This window comes from Ptychodera flava, chromosome 11 (assembly GCF_041260155.1).
Source record: "Ptychodera flava strain L36383 chromosome 11, AS_Pfla_20210202, whole genome shotgun sequence".
Taxonomy (NCBI): Eukaryota; Metazoa; Hemichordata; class Enteropneusta; family Ptychoderidae; genus Ptychodera; species Ptychodera flava.
In genome coordinates this window covers 17511168-17528401 of record NC_091938.1, presented here as the reverse complement: position 1 = coordinate 17528401, position 17234 = coordinate 17511168, and the positions used below count along the sequence as shown (strand labels likewise).

General features: G+C 36.4%; 1 protein-coding gene and 3 long non-coding RNA genes across 4 annotated transcripts in view; all 4 read left to right on the top strand.

Moving 5' to 3' along the window:
• The window catches only part of LOC139143694 (uncharacterized), a 231820-nt gene extending 215707 nt beyond the window's left edge, over positions 1 to 16113 (top strand). Inside the window, exon 3 of the long non-coding RNA XR_011554659.1 lies at positions 15526 to 16113. This is a non-coding gene — a long non-coding RNA (uncharacterized lncRNA). The remainder of the gene's footprint in view (positions 1 to 15525) is intronic.
• On the top strand, positions 337 to 3603 carry LOC139143057 (uncharacterized). Its single transcript, XR_011554510.1, has 4 exons — positions 337 to 480; positions 1601 to 1667; positions 3154 to 3304; positions 3554 to 3603. It is a non-coding gene; the product is annotated as an uncharacterized lncRNA (long non-coding RNA).
• LOC139143056 (cadherin EGF LAG seven-pass G-type receptor 1-like) lies at positions 4076 to 8622 on the top strand. The gene is made up of 8 exons (XM_070713229.1): positions 4076 to 4183; positions 4411 to 4508; positions 4952 to 5050; positions 5620 to 5744; positions 6452 to 6544; positions 6862 to 6928; positions 7867 to 7952; positions 8481 to 8622. Exons 3-8 carry the CDS (start codon positions 4979 to 4981, stop codon positions 8566 to 8568), a joined length of 531 nt encoding a protein of 176 aa, XP_070569330.1. The 5' UTR covers positions 4076 to 4183; positions 4411 to 4508; positions 4952 to 4978; the 3' UTR covers positions 8569 to 8622.
• LOC139143055 (uncharacterized) lies at positions 10345 to 12696 on the top strand. The gene is made up of 2 exons (XR_011554509.1): positions 10345 to 10546; positions 10911 to 12696. It is a non-coding gene; the product is annotated as an uncharacterized lncRNA (long non-coding RNA).
• Positions 16114 to 17234: the final 1121 nt, after the last annotated feature.

Sequence of the window (17234 nt, the reverse complement as noted above, 5' to 3'; positions counted from 1 at the left end):
CAAACTGAGAAACGAGAGTGCTTTTTGAACAAAACTTCTTATATTTTGAAAAGTTAAATTGATTGACAAATCAATTGATTTATTGGTATCGTTGAAATCCTTAGCAATGGTGAATGCACGATCATTGTGTTTGACTAGTGCAATGTTCTTTCAACATAAGACTATTTATTAGACAATATTTTTATTTGGATATACAATCAAAAGCCAGAAATTGCGACTTCCAGTTAATTCTATATTTTGTCCTAAAACTATCTGTGAATGTCGTTGAATAAAAGCTTTTTTGTTATAGAGACACAAAGACGTGAATTTCTTCTTTTTAAACAGAATATCGAGCAATTCGGTCGAAAGAGATACCAAGAGGAATAAATTCGCTGACAATAAATGGAATTGACAAAAGACGAAGAAGAAATACAGTGGAATCCGAATCGCTTCCTTCGACTCACTTAGGGATACCGCCAAAAATCTGGACAGGCAATTCTAGTGAGCACATTCAATGTAACTTCTAAATGTTCTTGTATAGTTCCAGCAGCAAACAAAAATAGTGTAATAACGTATGTAGTGGTCATTAAAGCTTTGTTAAGTGGAGTGCTCGATAAAAATATGACATACATTGTTTCTTATCATCGTCCACGTCATTTTCAGCCCGGGCTTCATGCTATCATTCTTTGGTAGGTACTATCGACCAATTTTTCGCCATAGTGTTCAAACTAAACTGTTAAGGCACAACCATAGGAATTTAATATACGATACTAGTAAAATTAATTAATTACATTGATGTAGCTGCCTTCCTTCATAACCATTATAGAATATATATATATATATATATATATATATATATATTATATATATATATATATATATATATATATATATATATATATCTCGAAGTATACAGATGTCGTTGTGGGAAATTACAGTGCTCAATGCTAAAGCAGAGCGTTATAAATAAACAGATTACTTCAAGTACAAAGTAATGAAATCTATTACTTAAGTTTCACAAATATATTATATGTAATATATATATATATATATATATATATATATATATATATATATATACATACAAAGTAATGAAATCTATTACTTAAGTTTCACAAATATATATTATATGTATATATATATATATATATATATATATTACAAACTTAAACTTACAATAGGTATAGAGTGATGATTCTTACCGTTTATGTGTGACGCAGATGGAAAATGGCAATTGAAAGTTGACTGAGGGCTGTGAGCAATCGCTATTTAAATTGTTCATTGAGCACTATTAGCTTAGAATGTTGAAGTCTTTGGGTGAAAATGTATCAAATTTTGAAATCCAGATTTTAAACCGCAGTTAGTCATATATCACGGATCTGAGAAACATGTCGTTGTCCAGTTAAAGTAAACTACTGTATCTATGTCTGGTATTTCCATATCTTGTCAAGTATTTAAAATATTTCTTGACCGATTAAGGTGATGAATGGCAAGTTCATTGCAAGATTATTTACATAATGTGTTCTTTATATCATATATTAATTATTTGGATGTCAGAAAATGAGTAAAGAAGTCACAGTGGTTCTTATCACCTTTTCAACATTTCGCATTTCAACCTTAGATATGACAACTTTGGTGACGTTCGTTTACCATAATCCCGCCGATGTCATGCCAGCAGAGACAAAAAGGTAGGCCTTTTTGATCATCTTGATATCCCTATTACAACGGGTGAAGTTGATCATCACAATTAAAAAGTAATGGGACAAAATCATCTAAACTTGATTTCAATAGCTTCAAGTCGCACTTTGCTGTATTATGCGAATATATTCTATGAGCTGCTGCACGCAATGATGTTTATCGAGGTCGGATATTATGAAATTAAGAAAATTTAGGTATTATCTGATCAGTTCCTCTTTTCGAAAGAAGACAGGAGCTCCATATTTCGGTCGAAATGAGATAATTGTAGTGCAAAGTCGACAAGATGCTAACACTGTAAAAACTATAGGCGTTTGATTTGGCAAAACTATCGTTGCACTGAAGTGTCAGTGTATCAAGTAAAGTGTGAACTCATGGTTGTGTATACGCATGGCGTACATAACGATCAACATCAGTAATAGCGGAAAGTCTAATTTCCTAGCAATGCCCTTGATTTAAATGATGATATGCTTGGACAATGGTTATGTAACTCTGGGCGCACGGACGATATCTAGGTTGTAGGCTACTCGCAAAACTGAACCAAAGTTTCAATAAAAGCATTGTATGTACTATAGGGTCGGGCCAGAATTGCATCGACTTATTACCCTTTACGTTGGCGAATTCATCGATAAAATTAGATGACAAAGGAAATAAGTATTGAAAAATGTCAACTGCAAAACTGTTTTGCTACCGAGTGAACGTCTAGTGATCAAGGATGGCAGACAGGGAAATTAGGGAATGAAAATGCCCGTTTCATTATCTGCCGTGAAAACAATTTTAAACAGATCAAATAGGCTAATTTAGTCGGTTTCTAGATTGGGTGACTTGAAAGAAAGCGTCATAATGCTATTTTCACTGTTTTTATTTCAAATTGATCTGTTTCGTTGTTTGAATTATCCTTGTAATTTTTTTAATGTAAATATCTTGCAAGCTTGTGCTTTGGCTAATATTAAACGATTTGCCTGCTTTTAAATACTTGTCCAGCATGTGACAGAGTATAAATAATACAGCTCAATGAGTATAGTTATTTGGGAAGTATTAAAGTGAAAATAAAACTAATCCATGGTTGTGATGTGTTAGTCATCTCCGTCCTACCTTCATGCGCTCAATTCTGTAGCGAAAATGTAAATTAATGCAAGATTCTTAGGCTTTTTTGCCACTCCTTAAAAGTTTGGATAACACCGTTTTAGTTGAATTGGATACCACATGTATTTACCACTTTTATGGTAATTTTAAGAAACCGTGTGTTTGCGAAATGGCAACCGTAGTACCTTAAATAAAGAAGGGGAAAGCACTCAAGAAGAGGGTAAAACAAGTGTAGACTGATAGACAATGATTGGCCAACTCTGTTTTCCCAAGTGCACTTCTAAGTGATCCCATAACAACTGTCATAGCCCATCAAATGTTCCAACTAGACAGTCCAACATTCGAGAAACATGTCTACGAATCTCGTTGACCTATCGCCCCGTCACTTTGCAGCTCATCAAAACGAACCTGGGTCAAGTCTATCACGACAACAAAGAGAGTGCAAAAGGTAAACAGCCCGGTTGTGTTTGTTGGGATCTACCCTAGTGGCCATGTGTATGGACAGCCAGAAACCCTGCTCACCTTGAAGTTTCCCCACAAGCAGGTATGCCTCGTTGATGATAAAAATCTAATAATGCTTACCTGAATTTTTATTTTCCCTCTGAGTAGCAGTCGAGCAAAACTTTGTAGGTTTACTACCATTTTACGAAGAAATGCAAAATAACATTAAAGTTCTCATATTAAACACTTGTTTTATTATATTTGATATTTAACATCAGGCAATCTCGCTTCCTCAATATATATATTTTGACTCATGTACGTATGTAGTCACCTAGTCACTTATACTTTGCAGATTGGTTTTAGTCCCAAGTGTGTGGCAATGCAATTCAATGAACCTACTGGGTAAGCAGATAATTTAATTCTCCTGCATAATGAAGCATATTGTATGTCTCCTCTTGGGATTTGGCAGTTTTCCAAACCAACAGAGCATTAAAATACTGTGTTTTTTATCCGGTTCGAACTCACAACATACGGCAGCCAGTCACGTAGAAGCAACAGACAGAACCGCTCAAAAAAGAATGGTATATATATATATATATATATATATATATATATATATATATATATATATATATATATATATATATATATATATATATATATATATATATATAAAATAAAATTTACATCAAAAACAAAGTAATAATATCTGTTACTTAAGTTTAATGCGTCCTGCAATCTTCAGACAGATAAACTGAATGGATCTTATATATCGTTTGTAAAGATTAATTTCAAACTGTATATATATTTGTATATATATGCATAGGTCTTTATTCGTTGTTCTATTTGTTATTATTTCGTAGTATCTGGAAAAAGACAAGTGTCAGTTGGTCAAGAAACGATCAACGAAGAATACACAACCTGCATGTGCCCTCAACAGACAATCACAGCCGTTGTTATGAAGATAGGTGTGAAGCCTGTGGTCAGTATATCCCGTCCATCAATTTACATAACCCTTCTTAAAATATAAAGGGGGCATTAAAGTGAGGCCACTTAGTTTATTTTGTTTCAAGCAAGAAAGATATTGCGATATGCTATGATGATACCAGCTAGTACAGTGCTGTTGTATTTTGAGGCTCTGGACGTTTTTGTACATTTACCTATCCTTACATTTAATTCTGAAAACTGTCAATTATTTTTTATTTCCAGACATTCATTGTCGCTGCACGAGGCGACATTATCACTGCCACCAATGGCGTGGCATGTTTACTCATCCTAATGTCTGTGTTTTTCCTAAGCTTATCCGGGTAAGTTATGTAGCCGCTGTCAAAGATGCCTTATATGTACGATTTTGTGGTCGTCAATCATTATTTTACCCGATGGCTTGGCATTCTACCAATGTGCCTCGCCAAAACTACTAATTTTCTATGAATATGGCTGACACGCCCTTGTATGTATGTATGTATGTATGTATGTATGTATGTATGTATGTATGTATGTATGTATGTATGTATGTATGTAAAACGCTGATGAGTCACTCATTTGTGTTAAGCATGTCCATTCACACACATTACTTCAAGTACAAAGTGATAATATCTGTTACTTATGTTTCATGCATCCTGCAATCTTCAGACGGTATATATATATATATATATATATATATATTATATATATATATATATATATATATATATATATATATATATATATATATCAGGCTGATTATTTATTTCATATCTTTGCATTGTAGATTGTCCACTGACCAGTATTGTCTGATATGGCATTATATCATTCATTTTCACCAATGCCATTTTTCGTATTCCTTGGAGGAGTGACAAGTTCACCGATGGTATGTTTAGAAAGTGATATCTTTAACGTCAGTGTCAGCTTAAAGTATAGTTTCATCTGAAAATCATCCTCAGATCAACGAACATTTCTGAGGCAGGCATGATTTTGAACGCTCGAAGTCATAGAAAATTTTGATATACGGATGTATGTTTACAATCCTAATGCCTGAGTGACAATTAAGAGATAGTATAATAATAATAAGTACGATAATAATTAGTATAATAACATTTGCACAAGTTTTGGTAGAATCCAAAGACAACCACTGGAATGTGAGTTACATTAAACCAATATAATATTTTGACATTTCATAGTTTCTTGCCACTCTACACTCTGTCTGGCATTATAAAATAGTGCTGAAAATGACAACAGTGCAGTCGATCTCTAACCGATTGGTTTTCAGGGATTGCGATCATATTTTGTTAGCTGTCATATTATTAAAGCGATAGTCAGTGTCCTAGATTCGATTTGGCCGCATTATGTTTTCTTCTGAGCGTAGACAGATATCGCCATCTTATGAATATTCACCGTAGGAGTTGCCCTCACAAACCATTTGCTCTTGACTTCTTTTAGGTGTATAGCGTCTCGGCGGCTGTGATTCAGTTTTCTTTTCTGGCTAATAGTTCATGGACCTTGAACCTATCAATCGAGGTGTATAGGAGATTGGCACATTTCATACACACCTGCAAATATCGAAGGTAAACAAGACTTCACTGAATCTTCAATGACAGTGTTGTTCAACCGACAAAGTCTCGTTAGGGACATTAATGGCCAATATTTTGAGATGGTATTGAAAGCTGCAGAAAAGTAATTTATTTTATTAGTAAATCAAAACAATATTACCACGCCATAATATACATTATAGTCAAAAGTTCCATCATGACAAACCCTATAAGACAAACACAAACAGCCAAGCACTGATAGACAACAAATTACCGGTGCACACTCGACTAGAAAGTTTAACTTATTTAACATGCTCTGAAACAGATATCGATCGAGTAGCAGATGGAGTATCAAAAATCTCGCGAGATCCCAAGAAAAACGTAAAATACTTCAAGCATAATTAGTATATCTGTTGGTTTCGATCTTTACCCCAACCCTAAAATTGCACTTGAGCTCAGTGTGCTAGATTTATATTAGAGTCAGTAGGACTCCATTTTCTATTAAAATGTTCTAATATTAATCATAACCTACCAAACGAGTCGTTCTTACTAGACTGTATTGATGAAAGCACAAGCCTAGCAACTATATTAGGACACTCAGATGATAGATGATTCGTCTTTTCTTTCACTTTGGGTAGTGTAGTGATATTCTGCAAAGATAGCGTGTTCCTATCGCCAAGAATATTTGCAACACGACACAACCTCGGTGTCAACTTTTAGAACTGCCCAATTTTTATTTACAGGATTCCGTATATGTTAAGTGGTTGGCTACTACCAGTCATTGTTGTGATAATTTGCCTATGTATAAAATTTGATATCTACAATAATAGAAATGAGTAAGTATACTTACAGTAAATATTCTCGGCATGTTTATTACGCAAATCTTTCCTGAGACAATTCAATTAGTCTGGCTGTGTTTTAGGTGATATGTGGGGAATTTCACACGTTCATCTAGAATAAATGTACCTCTAAATTTTCCACAGATGAATGTTATATAGATCTATGGAGATCTAGTAATCAAGCGTTATATGGTATCCCAACTTAGCCTAGAAGTTTGACCTATCCTTTTCATGGCTTTGATACTCTGTTTGTTTGGTTGGTTGGTTGGTTGTTTTTGGTTTTTTGTTTGATCGTTTGTTTATTATTTCTGTAGTTTTTGGTTTCCCGTGAATTCATCTGTAATGATCCCCTCTGTCATGATAGCGGTCACGATGAACATGGTAAGTTGCAATCATACGATCTTTAGATTTCTCTTTGTTACACTGAACTGTTTGCCGAGTTTGGATCAAACGTAAAATCATTTTATGGGTAATAATCAGATAGCAGGAAGTCAAAAATTAAACTTGTTATTGGAGGACTTGGCGACGTGACTTTACAACACTCAGTTGAATTTTCACAGTTTGAATAAAGTTGTTGAAATTTATTTGTGCTTATCTTCAAACCATTTAATGTTTCTTCTAATCGTTAATGATCTTTTGTCACTCTTCCAATTGCGACCATGGTCCTAACCCTTTCGCAGAATGGCATTTCTCAATGCTTCTGCGGTTCCTACTGATGAAAAGATAACCAATTCGTCCAATTTTATCGATCATTGAACTCGAAGAAGTATATTGAAATCTATACATAAGCTAGAAAAAACGGGAAAAGCGCCACTTTGTAGACTATCCATGATCATACGCGTTAAAGAAGGATAAGTATTCCGTCATTGAAAATACAATATCTGGAACACATATGTATATGTCACATTAAGGTAGATTGCACCTCGGGAACATGATATTCAGACTATAAACTTTATGAAAATTGTCTACCTTTTGTTGGAGCTCATTTTGAAGGTCGTGAAATAAATAAGGTATACATCGGCTAACTTTTGTGAAATTGAAAGCTTAATTTTCCCAAAAGAATTAACATGGGAATGTTGGCCATTTGAATTTTCTTTGTCCAGAAAGTTTGAGTAATGTTCCCATAATACCAAACCGTGCATTGATTTTGAAAGAGATCGTTTGAAAGTTGCCTTGAGGAATTTTTGCATAAAAGTTAAGTCTTTCAATATGGAAGTGAGTACTACCTTAACATTGATCAGGCCTATTTAAACTGACTCTTGAAGCCATCCTGCGATAAATGATAACCTTGGTTCTCTTCATTTTCCTTGTCACGTTAGACGAGTATCATACTACTTGCACTGACAAAGCGAAACTTTGACCGTGACAGACGATTTTACGAATACGAAGAGTGGCATAAATTCTGGTACGTTTAATCTTTCCAGCATAGAATTTTATCACCAAAAATGCTTCGTAATTAGCATTTACAGGCATGTTCTGTAAAAGGGGTTATGGGTATCAAATTAAATATATCTAAGGAATAAAGAAGTTTGGTTCATTTGTTTACAAAGAGGGTCTGGTGTTTGCGTAAACAAATTAAACCATATGTACATTTTGTCTGAATATTGAGGTATAATACCTGTATGTTAAAATGATCACATGTGCAAAGTGGACATGGGGTGAAAAAGGCTCATTTTGTCAACTGTTTTGCAAGCATTATTTCTAAAGGTTGACATGGACCAACTGTCCCTGTCAGTGAATATAGGGATCGTTTGATTTCATAACACATCCTTGTCCTAAACGTATTCTTCCTTGGAAGGTGTCTTTTCATTTGTGCTTGGGTGTACCCTGTCAAGAAAAGTGCCTCTTTAAGCTTTTATAGTATGTAAATAAAGATAGTATTTAACCATTATTCTATAGATTGAACTTTGGATATGTTTTCAAAAACTTTCAGGGAGGATCTGCGTACAATTATGTTAACTCTACCCGTTACAATTCTGACATGGCTTTGTGGGTCATTCGCCATTGTTTCTGAGAATTGATTGCTGGATATATCTTTGCCGGACTGTTATTCATTTTGGTAAGGTATACGATTAAAAATCATACAGCAGTCTCAAAATGATTCAAACCGTTTCCGGCGAATAAGTCTGATATTCAGAGGAAGTCTTGCAAGATACCCAGGGGACGACCCTGTGTAGTAAACGCCAGCTCGGTGACCAAGAATACGAGAGTTCACCTTATCGCTCGTATCGTCCAATTCGATCATTACAGTTTAAGCAGTGGCTAAAACGCTCGTACAGGATAACTGTAATTATAAAGAGAAATCCACACATACTTGATTTGTATAATTTCATGAAAGTTCACAAACTTTGGAATAAAAATCATTGGTACAGCTGCACATGATTCAACAATGTGTGCCATGCACAACCCCCAAAACGGAATAAATCAAAACAAAAAATGCGTAAAAATTACCTTTATAATGCAAATGATGTTTACTAAATGGATACTTTATACTACTTGGCATATTTTTGGAACAGAATATTTCTGTGAGAAACAATCCTATGAATTTCGTCAACTTATGTAGACATAAACACGTTACCCTAGCAAATCCATCAAAGTAAAAGTATGCCAGGCTTGGCTCAAGCTTCCCGACAGGCTTGTCTGGCTCCAATAATATTGTGTTTACTACATAAAAGGAAAACGGTCAATAACGATTTATCGCGTACCCAATTCTAAGAGCAAACTTTTACAAGCGTATGCCGGAAAAATATCACAGACCCTGTAGCTAATTATTCGAGTATCATCAAGAACTGAAATCTAGGATTAGACAAGGCACAAATATATGTATGATTAAAGGGGCGTTCCGTGGTATTCAAAATGCCCATGTGAGAGCGCTGTTTTTAAAAAAGCGGCCACCCGCTTGAAATCTGTGATTGGTTAGATTTTCTCTTTCCATGGTAACTGTGGCAGAGTTGGAACAGGTGACAGTATACCTTTAACATTTATTCTCTACTTTTGATGATTCAACTAACGGCAGGTTCTTGTGATATAATATACTCAACAACAATGTATCATTTTCATTTGTAAGCGGTGGTATGACACAACACTAGAGTTAACAGATTTATCATTTATTTGTTATCAGGGATCAATGATCTTTCTCACATCGTTCGCAACAAATCGCGAGTTAGTAGAAATTCTCGATTTTTCTACTGTGATTATAAGCGAATGTATGTCTCTGTTTTGTTGTTCTCTCTTCCTCTCTAAGTTCTAACTTCTTTCCCTCTCACTCTGTCTTGCCGTATCAAATTCAATAGTTCCTCTGCAGTATCTTTACTACATATATGTCTTTCGACCAGTTCGTTCTGCTACTGGAATGTCTCTGCGGTCGCTCATCTTAGCTGAGCGTATGGGCAAAGAAACGAGATTAAAATAAAGATGACATGTGACAGTATTCTGTCGTAATTGATGACACTTTTCAATTTCACTGCTGCAGGCCAGAACTTGTGTTTTTTTCTTTTCGGCGATCATAGTATCTTTGTCTATCGACAGGCATGAGTTTTGATAATAAGTTCGTCAGCGATTTACTGAGAGTAGATTTTAACCCCTACAAGACTGAGACCTATAATCTCCATCGTTTACTATTGTTGAGACTGCACAAACAGAACATATTCAGGCTAAAGGGTACCATCAGCGAAAAACATCACTATTTCACCTTGAACTCTCCCAAATTTTCTCCATACGCAAGTGAAAGTTTCAATCCTCAACAGAACAGCCTAATCTTAATTTATTGATTTGACTGTTACGATGTCATACTCTCTTCCACTATTCAATTAATTCTCTTCGCCTACATTTAGGTTCTGGAAGCAATAAGAGTAAGATTCGGAGATGACGATGACGAGAGGGAAGCCTTAAAAGAGTGCAAACAAATAGAACATACTCGCTTCGACAAGCGAAAAGCCATCCGCCGAGAAATGGGCGAGATAAGACGGGAAGAGAAGACGGAAATAGAGAGATTGAAAAGTAAGCATATCCCTATTTTCTTTGCTGTGATTCGTAACGATTGTGTAGTAATTTACATGCAAAAATGAATCGTCCTGTTATTTTTGAAAACTCAGAATGAGCGGGCGATATTGAAATGGTGTCGCAACTTTTAGTGTTTCACATCAGAGGTTCAGAAGAGCTGCTAGTAGAGATTACACGTTCGTAGAAATAAGCATTATCAATGGACAGTAAGCTACTGGTATATAGCATCTCAGTATTTTCATGCTTTAACAGTATATCATAAATACGAATGATATATATATATATATATATATATATATATATATATATATATATATATATATGAATATTCAATTTTTCTTTACTTTCACCTCTTTTACAGAGAAAGTAAGGTAGATCGAAGTGGACCATAACACCCTAAAATGGACTTTGCCATAATCTTGATGACTGAAACCAGCGTCACCATGACTGCAAGGAACATTAAAAGTTAGACGTTTAATGTTGAGCCGTCGGGCATTTTATGGTTCAACTGATTTCCGTGTCTTAACATTAGTCGAATTTGAAAATGATTATCATTTCGAATGGTTACAAAAGGCATACCGTCACTTTCTAGCATTTGTTGGGATTGGTAAGGTATTTATGATTTAAAAGTTTAAGATTTCGGCACAATACGTCACTGTTGACTGTACGTCTGACAGGTGCGTTACCTTAAGTATAACTTTTCGAATTGTTCAAGTGCCCCAGAGTTGGTACAATTCGGTGAATAGACTATTATTATAAAGGTGATTCACTTACCTAATGTGCACCCCATAAATGTGCAGATGCTACGCATTAATATAGCTCCATAAAGATGGCGTATGTATAGTCTTCTATGCGTTTCATCTAAACAGTAACACTTATGCATTGTAATTTGCTAAAATGTTTATTCAACAAAATTATTGACTTTAGCCAAATCTAAAATACACAAATCATTGGTTATTTAAATATACTACCCTTCACTTTGTATCATGAATCGATAACTATTGAAGAGGCATCTGATTTCATCCTTTTGAGAGAACAAATTATAGCAAACGCGTGATTGTGGTTTAACAGGTAAAACGAAAGACTTCATAAGTGGTAACCAGGCGTACAGTAGAGGGCGCAGTTCGTCAGCGTCAAGAGTGTCAAGGTCTCCTTTTGACCTCTTGTCTGAAAACAAACAATAAATCAATGGAAGACTTTGAGCATGTTCTCGGTATGACACGCTGCCAATGTCCTATTCTTAATGGCTAGTACATTCAGAGCTCCAGTAAAGCATACACTAAAATAGTTCAATTTGCGTAACCATTCCTATAAAAAATGCTGAGAATGTGTTTAATTTTATTAAAAATTGGTTTCAAATTGTTGTGTACGCGTGTCTCAACACATTTGTGTCATTTTAGAGTCAAGTTTTTTTGTGCTAACGATTTTAAACATTCAAAATCGCTGCTAGAAGTGTCCCTTGTAACAAACGAGGGTTCACAAAAGTGTATACAACGTGGTCTACATTTCCTCATTATGCGAAACATTGCAAATGAAATCTGACAGCGTATAGATTACATTAATTAGACCTGGCGATAGCTAATGTGTGTAAGAAGTACTTCAGTCGACTTCATACAGAAACAGTGTTTCAAATGTACGTCTGTTTGATTATTTGCTTCAAACTCATTGATATGAATATGTTTAACTGTATGATGGAATAAAAAAACATGCTGACGCTTGAAATTTACATTGCGCTGCTAAATTTATTTTTACGACAGTACTGGTATTTTAACTTTTAACTTTGTTTACTATACTTTTTCTATATTACTAAATTTTCTGAAGCAAAGTTAAGATTGTATGTGGTATCTACATATTGGCACGAAGCCGTTGTGTAACTTACTTCCAAATAGTGAAGGCAGCGATGTTGATGACAAAGGCAATTATCAAACCATTAGATTTCTTGATTGTGTATCTTTTATGGTCCGATCAACTTTTTCCTATGCAAGTTTTAGATACCAAGTTACAAACAAATATAATTCACTCTACTATTTTACATGCTGTACAAACAGCTTAGCTTTTAAAAGAATGAGGCCCTCTAGACAACGGTTTCGTCTTGGAGTTGCAAATCCACAAATACTGAATAAAGTTTCAATTATCGTGTAGTATCATACCGGTTCTCGACTTGTTTTCAATATGGCAAGTTTAAATCAAAGTTAAAGGTGGGTCATTGCTCAGAGAAACTGTTTAAAACATAACGGTGAACCAATGAAGGGAGAAATTTTTACGGCCAATATTTGCTTTATCGGTACAGTGTACAGGGTAGCCATCCATCAAGAAGTCGGTATTCTTGCCACAATGGCTGTCAGACTATGAAACACAATTGGAAGAGCTAAGGTTTGTCGCGCTTCACGAGATTTGGAGCTTATAACTCTTGACCGAGATTTATTGCCTGTCAAACTCAGGCAATAAACAGGAGACAATGCTTCGTTTAGTCGTAGTTCAACTCTTGGCTCGGTGGAGTCGTCGTAAACACCATGGCCCCTTTGCTACCGGTTCTAGGCCTAGCTGCGACTGTGCTCACGCTGATTTTGGAGGTACTCAGCACTGTGACGTCTGAGTGGCATACGTTCACGGTTGAAAATCGCCATGGCAATTTCCAGTATACATACGGACTCTGGCAAAGTTGTGTAACGTCGCCGTCCGAGCAGAGACCGACTTGTAACAATGAAGCAGTCGATTGGAATGTCATTGAAGGTGTGTGTAGTTAATGTCGATTTAAAGGGTGTATATAGTCAACACTTTCTTTGATTTTATATATATATATATATATATATATATATATATATATATATATAACGATAAAGTTGACCATCAGTACAAGTTTAAATCGGTACGTATGGACGTTCCTCTGTGGTTCACGGCATATGACGCTACAGAACACAGGTAACCGTTTTAAGTCCCGACTTCAACTTCTCATTAACTTTTACTCAAACACACTGCCAAACAGTTCTACCCCATGAAAATTTCTAAACTATACAAGAGAGAGAGAGAGAGAGAGAGAGAGAGAAGAGAGAGAGAGAGAGAGAGAGAGAGAGAGAGAAACAGAGTGATATTGCCTCTTTTCAAAGGGATGTTTACAATGAGCTAAGGTCATTTCACATCCTCCTTCTATTTGTCCACTTTGTAGTGTCACAATGCCTCTCTCTCTTTACTATGAAATTGGGTTGATCGAGGCTTCACGCATAACTGCCAACCCATAACAAGTTGCACCTTTCTTTTAAACAGCTCTTTTCAGTGTACGAAACGGGTGAGGTATCTCTGTTTGCCTGTCAATGCTGTTAGCCGGGGTGTCCACATGTATTTTTACTCGTACAGGAAAACCAGCCTTTCTCCAAACCTTTTTATAATACTAGTTTTAATTGGAAAATCGCAAATAAGAGTAAATGATATAGAAGTCAATGGAAACACCTTGATCAGGTCACAGTGAAAATGGACTCAATGGAACATTGTTTGATTCCATGAGACTAGTTTAACGGCACTGGCATGTCAAGTTTATTTTTCACGCTACGTGGTAAGCGTATCCAGGGGGGTCATCAAAATTTTGGAATCCGCAAAGGGGGGGGTCATCGCTTTTTCACTGGTAAGAAAGGGGGGGTCACCACATTTTCAAAAACATAATACCAACAATAAAGTTCACTTTATGCCATGGCCATGATCGACCCTCTTTACAGGCGGGCCGCCTTCGGCGGCCCACTACAATTAATATACATTATGTATTACCCATGACCCTCTTAACAGGCAGACGCCTTTGGCGGCCCACTCCAATTAGGTTTACTTCATGCAATGGCCATGATCGACCCTCTTTACCGGCGGGCCGCCTGCGGCGGCCCACTCCAATAAATTGACTTTATGTAATACCCCACGGCAATCTTAATGGCCGTGCGCCTTCAGCAGCCCTGTCCACTAAAGTCTACTTTATGCAATAGCCATGATCGACCCTCTTTACGGTGGTACCGTGGCCCACTAGAATAAAGTTGACTTTACGTAATGGCCCATGACCCTCTTAACCGGAGGGCTGCCTTTGGCGAACCACTCCAATAAAGTTCACTTTATACAATGTCCATGGACATGCGTTGTCTATTGAAATGAAGTTAAAATTGCCTAACAGTCGTCCTAATTAACAGACGTTTCAATGGATGTGGCTGAGAAGTTTGTGCACTGGCATCTCTGCTACACGAATAAAGTGCGCGGCGTACCGGAGTTCAAATCCAAACCATGCGGGTAATTTGACGTATGGGTTTTAGTTATTTTTAAGCGGGGGGGGTTCATCAATTTTTTTCGTCTGACAAAGGGGGGGTCATCTTTTTTTCACGAAAAATGCAAGGGGGGTCTATATTTTTTTGAACACCGGCGACAAGATTTTGCCGCCCCCCCCCCAGCCGTAAAAACTGAACGCTCCCTTAACACCGCGGCCGAATGCATTCTAACGCTCCCTCGATTCGATTAATACATTTCCTTAAAACATTTCTCAAAGGCGATTTAAATTGCGAGAGCGCAGTCTCATTTACTTGGCTTTGAGACTTGAGACACAAACGAAATTAACTAATTTGACATTAGTGAAAATATGTTTGTTTCTTATTGTGGTCTTCGGGTAGTATGTTTCCAGAGATCGTGTGATCTTATTCTCACAATATCTCTATGTCTGTCTCTCGGTCTCGTGGTGCCTGCGTCCGTGTGGCTATCTGTCTCCCTTTTTGCCCGTTCTGCAGACTGTCTGTCTTCTGTATGTCTCACCCGCCTTTCTCTCCCCTTTTCTCCCTCACCTATGCCCCTGTCTGTCTGTCTGTCAGCCCCCCTCCCTTCCCACTCTCTCTTTCTCTCTCTACTATAGACATAAAAAATAGAGAGTAAGTATAGCAAATGTATTTTAGCCCTATTGTGTGTTTTGATACCATATCTGAAATATTATGCCTCTCTCTCCTCTGCACACATCCCAGGTACAACAGTTGCACTTGGAAGTGGATGGTATGCTGCGAGAACGTCTAGACATGCAACGGACACCAACATGGATTTCACCTGGGGACACTCAATCATTATAGCTTGGGTTTCCATCGTCGTTGCGTTTATTGCTGCAGGACTTCTCTGCTGTGCAAGTATCCAATACAACATGCCTAGGTCTCAAAAGAGAGGGCAGGTTATCTGAATAAGATGTACATAACCTTCAGCGCCGTATCCCTGAACTCAAGACAGCAAAATATGTGTAAAGTCATTTCATTGAGGCTTTCCCTCTTTGGCAATTTGAAAAAACGGCAAAGCGAAAACAACATTTTATTCGTCATATATAGCAACAACGTTCTTACCAATGAATCTGGAATATTCCTAGGCCTGGTCACTGTAAAATAGTTTTCAGATGTCGTGGACTTCACGGCATATTTAACGTTCCACCCAACACTCCTAGTAGTACTACACCGTGATTACAACAATAATCGGAAACACAAAGTTTTTCTGATAATTGAGAACAAAGCGACGATCTCGTTTACATATCTTCATTTGAACATGGAAAATATCATGAACGTGTGTTATTAAATAGCCTTAGAATGCGATTAAAAAGTGAATTGCTAGTAAATTTAACTCTACCACCAGGTTAATGAAATGTCCTTTTCTGTTTAGTTGATCGCCCAGGAATGTGTAAATTAAAAATTGGTTGGCATGTCATTCCGGAATTCTCAATCTATTGAGGGCGTCCATGCATGTTGATATTGCAGTGACTAGTTTTTGGAGAAAATGAGAGTGAATCCAAATGCAAATGCGTACAGGTAAATTTACCTTTGTGAATTCATTCTGAATAATTTATTGCAAGCAAAACAAACACGGTATCATTGACTATAGCATTTATATGCCATGTGCAAAGTACATGACACCGCTGGGTCAACCTCAGAAACAGAGTTACGTGCACGAAACATATGAGGCATATTACGTTGACTGTCTCATACGCATACACTGTAAAACAGTATTTGAAAATACTCTGACGCTGACATCGCTTGTCTTTCTCATTCTCTAATAGAAACTATAAGAGCATATGTTAATGTTTATTGATACACTCGGGGAGAAAATCTGGTTCATGGAAATGCATTGGGGCGGAAACTGTTGTAATAATAACGATGTGAGGAGAAATAATGGACGTACTAAACCAGTTTCTTAAACATTCAAACTATCATTATTTAAAACCGTTGTTTCAGCAATACACAAATTGTGTAATCTCAGTGTTGTCTTTTTACAATATCATGAAGTTTTTGTTATTTTTTGTTGCGCGTTTACTTTTTAGTAGTCATTTAACTTTCCTTTGCCATTAATTTTATCTGCTTTTGTCTATTTTTGTCTATTCTGTCTACTTTTTACTCCGAGGAAGGCAAGGTGAGTATTGCCGAAAAGTTGGTTTTCAATCAAGGTCGTTTGAAGATTGAAGAAACTTGTTGAGTACGTCCACAATGTCTCCACACTGTGTCAATACTTTGGTGTACTCCAGCCTCTTCCTGATGACTTCAATAGTTGCAGTTGGAGTGAGTCTATTTCTTAAGCTTGTAATACTGAAAATATGGTTTACAATAACAAAATATCCAATGCTCACCTAACAAGTTTAAGACTTGGAAAGACATTATTTTGCTGTCTTAAATTAGAAAAAAATCTAAGCCGCCGTAAATTTCAA

Excerpts from the sequence above, each read along its gene's own strand:
- LOC139143056 (XM_070713229.1), top strand. The coding sequence starts at position 4,979 with ATGGCATTATATCATTCATTTTCACCAATGCCATTTTTCGTATTCCTT. Across the intron at positions 5,051-5,619 it reads GAGTGACAAGTTCACCGATG|GTGTATAGCGTCTCGGCGGC; the intron begins GTATGTTTAGAA and ends GACTTCTTTTAG. Across the intron at positions 5,745-6,451 it reads CACACCTGCAAATATCGAAG|GATTCCGTATATGTTAAGTG; the intron begins GTAAACAAGACT and ends TTTTATTTACAG.